Source organism: Camellia sinensis, chromosome 8 (assembly GCF_055761805.1).
Source record: "Camellia sinensis isolate YWXY chromosome 8, ASM5576180v1, whole genome shotgun sequence".
Classification (NCBI taxonomy): domain Eukaryota; kingdom Viridiplantae; phylum Streptophyta; class Magnoliopsida; order Ericales; family Theaceae; genus Camellia; species Camellia sinensis.
The window spans coordinates 195,095,349-195,107,759 of record NC_138968.1 but is presented as its reverse complement, the minus strand read 5'-3'; the positions used below and the strand labels follow the sequence as shown (position 1 = coordinate 195,107,759).

Here is a 12,411-nt window from a genome sequence, read left to right as displayed (position 1 = left end):
CTAGAACCTTACATAAGCCTTCAGAAAAACCACAATAACAGTACTAGGAAGCCTGTTGTTGTAAGTGCCAATAGAGGAGATGGATTACAGATGATCCGACTCCCACTGGAAACATTGGCTGATTCTGTTGATGAAGTTGGAGGGCATTCAAGCCCTCTCTTCCCTTCATGGCACTCTATAGAAAAAAGGCTGGCTGGGTATTTACCGTGAAGGTTGATGTAGCTGAAGATGGTAGAGGCACAATCATTGGTTAAATCATTTAATTCATCCACATATGGGCAAGCGAATTCTTTGAAAGCTGCACACCAGATATTGGGTGGGTACTTTGGTCCTTTGCACTGGCTAGTGATGATTGTGTAGTTTTTGAACTCGAAGTCTACGGGGGCAAGCTGCAAATCACACAAAACAAGGCAAAGATATCATTAAACCAATCTTTCAGGTATGCCAACTTTCAAAATCAGATTTATTTATTATTTTTTTTTTTCCTTTTCTTTGCAATGTTGTCCTTCAATAGACAATTACTTCAACACACAAATATATAGATGGTTTGATAACATTGTGAGTGTTTGGGAAGTGGATTTTTATGTAAGTTTTTTTAGTTGTAGGATATTATTGGAGAAAATTTTATTGGTGTTTGGAAAGATAGTTAGGTTTTGTTGTGGTTGGATGTGATATTTTGTTTGGATTTGTTTTTTTTGGTTTTGAAAAAATTGTGTCTTTTAGTGGAAAAAATCAAAAAAAATCCAAACTAAAATTTTGCCAAATACGGCCAATGTCTACATACATGATTCATACCAATTTCACTATATTGAAAGAAGATTAAAGTATAAATCTATTGTTGGATAGACTGTAATATATATATATATATATATTATGATTTACATCTAACATTTTACTGTATACATTGAAATATGAGTGTATTAAAACCCCAAATAGAATGCAAAAACTTCATGAATTGTGTTCTTTGAAAACCGATCCCCAGATGCATTCATTAAAAGAGGGAAAAAAGCACATTTCTTGGTCTGAAGGAGGTTCCGACTGATTGAAGCTGGATCTCCAAATATATCATCTGCATTATTATACACACCAACATATATAAGTAAATTATAGGTAGGCATATCGCTCTCTATATATATCGAGAGATAAATCTCCGAACTCTTAGGCTGCGTTTGGTTAAGAATTTAGGAAAAGATTTTGAAAAGAAAAGAGAAAAGGACGGTGAAATATGAATAAAATATATTTATATTTCATTTAATTTCACTTTTTTTTTTCTTTTCCTTTTTAAATCTTTTCCTAAATTCTTAAACCAAGTACAACCTTACACACCTGGAATGAAAGTGGAAGCAAAAGCAGAGAGGCAGGTGAGGAGGAAGACAAATAGAAAGAGACTCCCAGGATGAGAAGATGAACAATGGCGATTATTGTGCTCCATTTTTTTTGTTATGGAAAGAAAGAAAAGAAAAAAAAAGAAAGAAAGAGAGGAATTGTTGGATCTCAGTTTTTTATCAGGTTGATTAGAGAGAGAGAGAGAGAGAGAGAGAGAGAGAGAGAGAGTTGGAAGAAGATGGGAGTAGATAGCAAAATGAATTAAAACCATTGTTACAGAAACAATAAAACCACTATAGTCTACTACTACTGGAAGAAGCATTTATTGTGACGTGGTTTCTATTCCGAGGAAGACAGTTGTAAGGTAGGACAGTTGTAAAGTAGGCAATGTCCTCAAAATGGCAAAATATTTTTAATTTGGGTTGTTGCTTTTCATTAACAAGTTATTAGAGAAGATTAATGCTAGAGGCTTCAAATACTCTATCAAATATTTTATTAAACCTGTCACATGGGTGTGAGACTAACACACGTGTAAGTTTGTGTTAGTCTCACACCCGTGTGAGAGGACATTTTTCATTAGAGAATCAACATCAAAAGTGCTAAACCTGCTGCTTAGCTACTTTAACAAGAAAATTCACATAAATTGCATTCGTCACTTTAATTGAACCTAGCTCCTTTTTAACAAGAAAATTCACATAAATTGCATTCCATCAAGTATGGCAGCACAATCGTCACTTTAATTGAGCCTAACTCCATCGCTACATGTAGCCAGCAGTTGTGGATTCGGCTCTTGGTATAAAATGATGAAATATTAATAAAAAGTCTTTCAAAGTTTCAACGAAATTGGAGCAGCAGTAGTATATTTTGAGTACAACCTCAAAAAACATTGACAGATTTAAAAAGTGATGGTTTGAAAAGAATAGTAATAATATACAAATATAAAATTTATACAAAATAATATGGTTCAATATAATTTTTTTATTTTAAACCAACAGACTCAGTAAAATAAATTTTATTTATTTATTTATATGTTACTACTACATTATTCTTTAGACAAACTCTATATAAACATTATAATAGTTTTGCATTTTTTGTTTGAAAATTTTGATTATTGTCTGCTTAAAATATATGACAATTGAAAAAAATATGATTTTTAAAAGAATAGATAAATAAAATTTAAATATAATAAAAAAAATTAAAGAGTTTGTTGAAGAATGTACTTGAAAATGTGATTAGCTAAAATAGAAAATTAGCTTTTAAGGTAAAATTTGTCTAAAAATTTAACTATTTTGATGCGAATGCTCTTAGGTGCCTGTGCAATAGCAACTGTGGACCTGCCTAATTACATTCATCTGAAAGCGGTTTAAATAAGTCTAAGGCCTTGTTTGGGAATATATTTTTTTATTAATTTTTTGACTTTTTAGTTAAAATAGGATGTAAAAAAAATTATTATGGGGTGTTTTGAGAAGTTGGTAAAAAGTTGACTTTTGGCTTTTTACCAAACTTTTCAGCTTTTTGGGAAGTTGGTAAAAAGCTGACTTTTGTCTTTTTAGTTTAATATTTGTTTATGGTGTCAAATCAAATTAAAATGACCAAAATATCCTTACCCAACATAAGAAATTTATTTTTTTTATTTTTTCATCATAGGCCCCAATTTGTGAGCAAGGATCCTCTAGAGTTTTTTTTTTCCTAAAGTTTTCTAAATTGGTGCATTGTGTGGTTGAGATTTAATGACAAACCAATTTTGTTGCATTTTTGCCACTTGCGTTTCTGGATAAAAAAACGTGCCTTTTTATTTTGGTTCCCAAAACGGCACTATGTTTGAGATAACTTTTTGATTTTTGACGAAAAGATGTGTAAAAAGTAGAGAGAATGAAATCTTTCACCTTTTGATATAAGTTATTGACTTTTTGATTTTTTTAGTGATTTTAACTTTTAAACTAAAAAGTGATATTGTCAAATGAGACCAATATATAAATGAATTTCAATGAGTTGTTCCTTAACCAACCTAATTAAAATTATGTTAAACCAGAGTTAGACATACTTTTCTGTTTGGTTGGGATTCCTGAGGGCTTGCTGGTGAATTGCAAAGGGATGGTGCGTTGGATGCTCGTTGAGAGTTGGCTATGATTTTCCTTGCCCATCCCTTTTGAATGATTTAGTGTAATTTGTTGTCACACTCTCTCTAGATATGGATACCCATTTAAATATGTAACTACTGAAATTGATTTCTTATGCAATTATTTATAATTTGTTTAATTAGATCACTCACAATAATATTCAAATAATTACAGAGAGTATGTTTGGTATAATTTTTTATAAATTTAAAATTGATAATTAAAAAAACAAAAGCTAAAAATCGGACCATAGGCTTATAAAAATTAGATAGCATATGTACATTTAGACTAGCCTTTTACAAATTTTTGTTAGGCTAATTGTCCAATATTGATTTATATTTTAATAATTATGTAATCCTCTTAAAGTTTCGCTTGTGCAAAATTTGCCCATGCCTTTCTCTTGGCCATTGATCAAAGATTCTTGGCTCTAGTCCTGACCACCACCACTTTACCACTCCTTTATGATATTTAAAGAAAAATTGTTATTCTTCAACAAACGTTATACAGAATACTTAATAATGCAGATTCTGGTTTGGAAAGATAGAAAACAAATCATCCGAATCATTGTATATAATTTTTTTTGTTTGTATGTTTAGGGTATCATTGTACATAAAGTCACAGTTTATTTTACCTTCAAATAAAGATGGAGGAACACGAGGTAAAGATTTGGAAAACCAATTGGTTGCAAAGGAACTGCACCCGCATTGATCATTGGATTATATCTTTCAGTGACCACAACACGATCATTGCAAAGAAAGAACGACAAATAGTCCTATGCTCCATCGTATAAGCAGTGTAACCCCAGATTCATTTAAAGAATTTCAATAATCCTTATTATTGACTGCAATATATCAAAGTCTGATCTACATCTTGTGTTCTCTTTAAGTGAGAAAAATGCTGTGCAGTTATTTCAACAGAGAAATGAGACAAAGGAATATGCTGCACTGTCTGAAATCTGAGTAGGGAAAAGATCCTGTGAAGTAGGTTCTTCCAAGTACCCCGTGGCAAAAGGGCAAAAAAGGAAAGAAAAAAAGAAACAATAAAAGTTGTTTTCCCTGCAGTTCTTCCTTGTATGTACTCTGCATGTGCATTATATTTCTTATACTACCAGTCCAACATGTAGCTTGTTCCAATTCTGATCTTCAAGAACAGAATAACCTCCGTCGCTGCAAGAAGAAACCTCAACGTTAATCACAGTTTTTCTGTAAAGACAAGGGTGTCGAAGCAACAATTAACAAATGGATGAAGTGATGCATGAAGATTCAGAGAACCCGAAGCATGGTTAACGCACAAATTCCTTTCATTTACATAACAATTTGAGAACATACTTGTTTTCCCTTGCATCTCTTATTATTTGGGAAGGCTGGGAAAGGGGCTGCCGGAGGTGGGGAGATGGCAAGGGGAGGGGTGGCGGAAGTGGGGGTCCAAAGAAAGCTGGGGTATAGTTGAGATTAAGGTGGGTGTTCAAAGAAGAAAAGGTGGGGAGTAATTTATGTAGGTGGGTGTCCAAAGACGTGTGGGGTCCAAAGAAAAAAGGCAAGGCTATTTAGCAGCAATCCTTCAAGACATTATATACATAAAAGATATATATCAAAAAATGATACTCCCACCCTCCGTAGAATGTCTAATTCAAACAAAAACTACTGTAACAAATTACAGAGCTGGCAATCAATCGATGCATACAAATATTATCATGGACTATATAAAAATTTGCTATGTAACTTACATGGAATTTCGACTGCTGCAAATTTTCCAACAACTGAGCAATCTCAACTTGCTTCACCACTGTGGTATGTAATACCTGTGAAAAAATTGCCATAATTAAGTATAACTAAGCTTTGATGTTACCAACATCTCAACCAGAGAGGATAAGGCTTACTCTCTTTGTTTTCTCGAGGTCAACCTCCACAGACTTGATCCTATCCAATGATCGGTCAAGCATTTGCTCCTTTTCCCAAGGAATTTCAGCAGGTTTGTTGTTAAGCTCTTCCAATAATTTTTCTAGTCTCTGAAGACGCTGTACACACGGAAGGACGGGATCTTCTACGCTGACAGCTTCAGCACCAGTTGGTCGACTCTCCATTGTGTCTTCTGTCACATTAGATGGATAAATGTTGTTCTGTCTTCTCCAAGATTCAATGGGTGAGCTCGGCAGTTTGGCCATCAAAGACGTCAGTACTCTTCGCACACACTGGAAACTCCTTTTTACAATTTTTTCCTGGATTATGTCAAGCCACTGGATCACTGGAGTACCTGGAATGGTTATCAGGTAGAAATCCCAACATTGGGGATGATAAAACAAAAAAAATGTTAGAATCCACACAAAATATTCGTCCTAAAAGCATTAAAATTTGCTATTTAGTACTAGGATGTTTGGTTTCCTTTTCGGAATCTAATTTCTGAAAAATAGTAAAAACTAGTTTTGTGAAAATAAACACCCAAAAAGATGTTTTTGAATTTTCAAAAACTATTTTTGCACCAAAAAAAAACATGGCAATGACGAGTGTTTTGGAAATATTTATTATTTTTTCACCAAAATGAAGAGTATTTTTTCACCTTCTAGATTGGGTGTTGCCTCACTATATGAATTCTCACTATCAATGTGACAATGTCCCAGTCCTTGGTCAGCCTCAACAGCTTTATCAACCTGACTAAAATCATCATCGCAACTATAGTAGACACTTGAGTCTGATGCCGTGGCCTGCAGAAATAACAATTTTCATGTCACAAGAACGTGCATAGGCATTTGCAAATGACATACACAGGATGACAAATGTATCACAGCAGTCATAATTGCTTAGAATTAACCAGATCATGGGTATGCATGGTTGATACCAAACATGTGAACCACAGGTTCCAGAACTCACTTCCTCGTGAACCGGTGCCAAAAGTGGACATCTAGAGCTACCTTGTCTAGTTGGGGAAAATGAATCATCAATATCAGAGGCCGACTCTGCTGTTGACATTGACATATAACTACTTTTCCCCTGTTAACATGATAGATATATGAGAAAGGAATGAGATATGTAAAGACAATGAGCAGAATATCAAAAGCCTGAAACTTGCCTTATGTGGATTTCCCTGAATATAAAAGTTCATTTTCTCTTGGTCAGTAGACATTCTTGTGATTTGCCTCCCAAATGTTGCTTCTGTATTATATACAAGCTACAATGGAACGAAGGATTTCTGCTCAGAATCACCTTCATTAATATTCAAAATATAATCTAATCTTACATGCAAATCTGATAAACCGTCAACCTTTGGAAGTACATAATCAGTACATGCAAGAGAAAGAAAAAGAAAAAGAAAAAAAAGACAGTTCAGCCCAAAGAATACATACCTTCATTATCTCGGGATCATTCCATGGACCCATGTTAGACCGAAGGCAACCTCCCTCAGTAGAACATGTGCATGAGCCACCAAAGAAGTCAGGCAATTGACTGAAGGAATAGTTTTTGTAAAAATAAAAAATCAAGTAGTCAGATGGCCATATCATTGAAATTAAATGTCAGAATAAGTAGAAAACAGACCTTGAGTCAATGAATTCGTGTAATTTTGACAAGGATTTAGGTTCCAGCACCTTCAAATTCAGAACATGAATGTGCAGTCAGTAAACATTGCTGCAGATGTAGAAAAAAATATCCAGAAGACTATGCAGATGACCTTTACCTGTATTTTTGCAATTGTCTTCACATCAAGGAATTTCTGTGCAGCAGGCCAAAGCATCTTCTTGAAGCCAGGACCAGCATTGACAATGAACATTTGATGTAGTGTCTATAGATAAATGCAGGGGGGGAAAAATGATATGTATAATTTTATTGCAATGGTGCCACACAAGGGGCCCATAGTATCCCTTGTACACAAAGGTATAGGGCTCTACAAAAACAAGCTCCACTAGCAAAATAAATGCAGAGGGAATAGAAGGTGAACACAACATTAGAAAAGAAATATCACTGAATGATAAGATACCTCAGGGTAGTAACTGTTGTCAATTTTTGACACACCCGCCAGGAGACTTGCAGCTGTTTTTGTGAAATTCTTGATTCCCTGTGCATTACAATGAAAGTTTTTTCCTATGTAAAATTCTACAAAGTTGCAACTGCAATAATCAGCTACCAAAAGAATAGCTTTTAATAATTCATCAGTAAACAATATGCATCATAGTTTTATGCCCCATTCCATCAATTGTGCATCCACAACACTCATATTGGTTTTGGTTACAAATGAGGACAACTAAAAGCCAGAAATCATTGTCACTGTTGAGAGACGTGGCCAAATAAAGCTACAAATGATAACAAACAATCATTGTCACTGTTAAGGGAATTAAACTTTTCCCATATCCAATTAAAAAAGACATAATTACAAGCACTTTACTTCAGTCACTCAAACTTCTAATATCAAAGGTCAAAAATTATATAAAGCATATACCATATTCATAATTCCTATCTTAGATATTAATTTCTAAGAAAATCAAAATGTTTTATATGTCAAGTAGTTTACAGAGGTATCTAGAATATTCAATTAGATATTAACAAAACACGAGAACTTTTGTTCTTAGATATTCAAATTATTGGATTGGGTATTAGTTTAACTTAAAATATGTGGAAAACATGTATATTTGTTTTAACTATGACTTGAATATATATAATTTTATTATGCTAGAGACATTTCACTAGGTGATAAAGCACCCTCTAGGGTGGGATCATATCAAGATTATAATAAATTCCATGACCTGCAGGAAACATTTGTAATGAATTAAAAGGCTGGGAAGAAATTTTTGAGACCAGGACAGGATTATCAGAACCCTTTTTCTAATTAATCTTAGAGCATTAGTGAGCTGAGACATTCATATTAATTTTCTAATTCATTTTAAAGCAGACAAATTTACATTGTATCACACAGAAGTCTTGATTGTTTTGGGCTTTTGGCTAAGGCTGCCCAGTGCCCAGTAAAGAATCTACATACCAATCCTTGCACATCCAAAATTGTTGTTGACGAAAAGATCCGCCTCTTTGCAGCAATCGAACATGCAGGATATTTCTCATGCAGAGTCCTCTCAAATTCTTGGACATGATATTTTAAGTAACGATCAATTGTGGTGATGTTTACAAGCTTACTTGGGTGAGCTTTCCCAAGCCTCTCAATGTAAACAGGTCTTCCTTCCCTATCAACTCCATGGTAACCTTGAGGATAATATTGCAAGACTTCTTCCAGCTCTTCAAATTCAAAGTCCTGAGCATTCATACATTCATTTGCACAATTTAGGGTAGACAACATAACATTACAATGAAAGTATATATTGCTTAATTATTGGAAGAAATATAGCATATCATGGTGTCATTAGTACAGGTCTGTTGTTGAATTTATCATGAGAAAATTATTTTAAATTTTTTTTGGGCACAATTATACTCTATTTTACAGTATTAATAGACCAATTGCATTGGCAGAAAGCAAGAATGGCACTGCAAACTGTAACTGCTGCCCAAGGACATCTAAGCTTACAAGTGAAAAAATTTGCTTTTGTAATTATGGAGTTAGGGGGGAATAAATGCCATTACCTCCAGTATGGTATCTGTTTCATACTCCTTCCTCCATCTAAGCATTTCTTCCCACATCTGGATTGTTTTTTCAATGTTAAAATCCCTAGCTTTCAAGAATCTACATAGAAGACATGAATAAGTTGAATTTAGCTCAGTGATTAGTTAAAACAAAATAATTAGACATGGGAACCCTAAATACCTCACCAATTCACCACATTGTATACTTTGACCTCACATTTAAACACCATACTATAAGTGTCCCACGCACAATGCAAGCACACATGTGGGTTAGATGGAGTAGGGAAGCGATCCACAAATGAAGAATAGCAATCAGATATGTAGGGTGATGTTGCATGGGTTATTTAGTAACTCACGCTGGAAACCACAAGGCCCTCTGGCTTTCTATAATGTATGGAAGTATAATTCTTCACTGATAATATTTTTCACATTAGTAAATTTACTTATCTATAAAAGTTAAATTAGTCCACTGTTTTGCAGAGCATCTCAACAAACAAAGTGGTACTTAAATATGTAGATGTGACCAAAATTCATAGATTCATAAACTACCCAATCCTAAATAACTCCACAAAAGGGCAAAAATACGAAAAACCAAAAACGGACTCATTGAAATGATCTTAATGAGACAATATACACAGAGATTCAAGTGTTTGATTAAATAGGGCCAATAGGGCCAACACAACCAATCAGATGTTATGATTTTTTTTTTCCATAAAAACAATATGTTACAACTGCTTATTCCAACAAAATCAACTGACCTCAACAATGTATGATAGTCATCATGTGCAGGGGGCAACAAATCCCTGTCAAGGAGTATTTGGCGTAATTTCTGGACTGCACTCTCCTCTTTTGCATCGCGTATGTCCTCTATGGAAATTGAAGGAAACCTGTAGTCAATTTTTCTTTTTCCTCGTTTCTTGAGAGAATGAGTGAACTTATTTGAAGCATTGATCGCCTTCTTTTTTAGAGTCCCAATTTTCGATCGTCGACGCTCATCTTCAGAGTTCTCAAAATCTGATCTTCTTTCTCTTATTTCATCATGATTCCCCCATCCCTCTAAACCTACAATATGGCAAAGTAAAATAAGAGCCACTAATACATCCTCACGTGTCTAATGTGAGATTATAATTGAGTGCTTGAATTATGCCAACCTAACCCTAGGGTAATGTCTTTTTGTACTTGGAAATTGCTTTACATAGCACATACCTGACATTTTAGTCAGGTGCAACAAGAAGAGTTTTGGTCCCTGGTTTCGGAAGAAGAAAAGATTCTCCCAGCAAACTCATCAATTACTGCTCTGTACAATCAAAAGCAGAAGAAGTAAGTTCATATCCAGATGTTAATCATAAAATGATGAATAGGGTTCAAAGCCATGAACTAGAAAACAATAATGTGAAGAGAAGAATACATTCTTTTGGACTGTCAATTAGTGATGATGGAACTGGGTTCTTCACTGTGATGTGATGTGACAGTAAAAAAGCATAAAAATAAAGTTTTCCCCATCAAAGAAATAGAACAGTAAGATCCCTTTCTTTTCACTGCAACTTTCCCCAAATAGTTTCCAACAAATTTCAGAGAAAGCTCAAACTAACCCAAGAAATATTTTTTCTCTTTAATTTTCAGTTCTACTTTCCCTCATAACTCACCTCTAACATCCAAAAACAATTATCTGCAAAATCTCAAAAAAAAAAAAAAAAAAAAAGAAGAAGAAGAAGAAGAAGAAGAAGACACGTTTATCTGTTTTATTGGGGAAAAAAGCAACTAAAAAATCTCGGATTCTTTTGACAATCTTTCAAGCTAATTGTTTTCAATTTTATATCAAATAGATCAGTCATGATAAGAATTCAACACAAGTTAAACATTTGCAGCCATTCAAACCTAAAAACCAGTTGAAGATAACCCCAAATCAGGTAAAATCTACCACAACGAGGTCGGCAACTATTAGGAAGAACGAAACAACTAAGAAAATCTGAATGTGTATATAACAGTGACGCTCCAATTTAAAGGAAAAACATTCAATTTCAGCAATGCCAGTTAACAATCCCTCAGATCTCACAATTGAATTCATCTCCAAAAAAAAAGAAAAAAAAAAAAAAAAAAAAGCACTACTCTCTTGAAACGTAAACATGTATATACATAAGATAAGACAATACGGAATCGAAAACGAACCATCCTGGAAACCCTAACAAGAGAGCTGGATCGGCAGAGCTATTCCATTGATTTAACTGCGCGCTGCCAACACAAAAAAAAAAAAAAAAAAAAAAAAAAAAAAAGGAAGGAAGGTAATTGAACAAACACCAAACGAGATCGAATTTCGCCGAGAAAATTGAAATTTTCTCGGGAAAATTGTTGCCGGTGAAAGCTGATACGCAATGGAGGTGGTGAAATGGGGAAGATCTGGGTGATTGTGTAAATCTCAACTTTCTTTCACGTTTTCTCTCTCCTTCTTTCTCTCTCTCTCTCACTAAACCAATTTGTGAAGGTTCCAGCGCCATTTTTTGCCCCCTTTGCTTATTTGTCACCGCTGTCCCCTTATGTTTTGCGTTACGTGTCGTTTCTTCATTGCGTTTAATACTTAGATATTTACAGAATGCAAAATAATGTAACTGTCAAAAAAAAAAAAAAACAAATCAAATTAGATTAAATTAAATTTTTACATAAGTAGTATAAATAAGAGAAATGTTTCATTTTATCATTTTATCATTCTCAATTGCATGAAATGATAAATAATATCAACTAATTAGTTTTTTTTCAAATTTTTCTCTTTCTTTTCATAATTATTTATCACTTTATTAGAAGTATAATTAAGAATGATAAGATAGAAAATGTTACAAAACTCTATAAATAATATAAAAATGATTCATCTACATCATTTTTTTCCTTAACAATGGCAAGCAAAATTTAAAAAATTAATCTACATTTAAACATTCTTTCAAAATTCTCTTTATATACATTTTGTCTTACCACTTCATTAGGATATAGTGGTATTACACACCAATTAATATATCAATATATGTTATGACAATGTTGAAATAATATTTGTGAAATGCAAAAATGAGATCTACTTTATTAATGTGAAAATTTATATATAAATTGTGTAATAAAATTTTTTAAATTATACACATCTCTTAAATTTTCACTTTTAATTTTAATTTTCAATTTATAATTTTTTTTTTTTTTTTTGAAATTTGAGATGGATTGATTCCCATTAAAAGTTGATATTTAATAACTTAACAGTTACAACTGGAATATATTCCATAAAAATAAATTAAGTCTATTTTTAATATCATCAAATAACACCTAAGGTGACCCCTACTTTTAAGGTTGAAAACTCTTTATTATATTAGTATGAGTTTAAAAAATAATTACTTACAAATAATAATGGAGTCAAAAAATTAAATTAAAAAAGA

At 33.2% G+C, this 12,411-nt stretch overlaps 2 protein-coding genes across 2 annotated transcripts; both read right to left on the bottom strand.

Annotated features, from left to right (window-relative positions):
* Positions 1-20: 20 nt before the first annotated feature.
* LOC114314787 (GPI-anchored protein LLG1) lies at positions 21-1,432 on the bottom strand. Its single transcript, XM_028261274.2, has 3 exons — positions 1,327-1,432; positions 948-1,069; positions 21-389 (listed from the first exon to the last, which is right to left on the bottom strand). Exons 1-3 carry the CDS (start codon positions 1,430-1,432, stop codon positions 21-23), a joined length of 597 nt encoding a protein of 198 aa, XP_028117075.2.
* A 2,821-nt stretch (positions 1,433-4,253) lies between these two features.
* Positions 4,254-11,574, bottom strand: LOC114314759 (phosphatidylinositol/phosphatidylcholine transfer protein SFH13). The gene is made up of 15 exons (XM_028261236.2): positions 11,171-11,574; positions 10,208-10,298; positions 9,760-10,063; positions 9,002-9,101; positions 8,409-8,675; positions 7,413-7,490; positions 7,113-7,217; positions 6,974-7,023; positions 6,784-6,883; positions 6,510-6,608; positions 6,311-6,430; positions 6,000-6,144; positions 5,323-5,696; positions 5,170-5,244; positions 4,254-4,609 (listed from the first exon to the last, which is right to left on the bottom strand). Exons 2-15 carry the CDS (start codon positions 10,212-10,214, stop codon positions 4,586-4,588), a joined length of 1,848 nt encoding a protein of 615 aa, XP_028117037.2. The 5' UTR covers positions 10,215-10,298; positions 11,171-11,574; the 3' UTR covers positions 4,254-4,585.
* Positions 11,575-12,411: the final 837 nt, after the last annotated feature.

What these genes read in the sequence shown, in the direction of transcription:
- LOC114314787 (XM_028261274.2), bottom strand. Translation starts at nt 1,432, where the DNA reads ATGGAGCACAATAATCGCCATTGTTCATCTTCTCATCCTGGGAGTCTC. An exon ending in TGCTTCCACTTTCATTCCAG is followed by an intron (nt 1,070 to 1,326) that starts GTGTGTAAGGTT and finishes ATAATAATGCAG; the next exon opens with ATGATATATTTGGAGATCCA. An exon ending in CAAAGAACACAATTCATGAA is followed by an intron (nt 390 to 947) that starts GTTTTTGCATTC and finishes TGTGATTTGCAG; the next exon opens with CTTGCCCCCGTAGACTTCGA.
- LOC114314759 (XM_028261236.2), bottom strand. An exon ending in ATGATCCCGAGATAATGAAG is followed by an intron (nt 6,609 to 6,783) that starts GTATGTATTCTT and finishes GTTCCATTGTAG; the next exon opens with CTTGTATATAATACAGAAGC. An exon ending in TTCAGGGAAATCCACATAAG is followed by an intron (nt 6,431 to 6,509) that starts GCAAGTTTCAGG and finishes TCATGTTAACAG; the next exon opens with GGGAAAAGTAGTTATATGTC.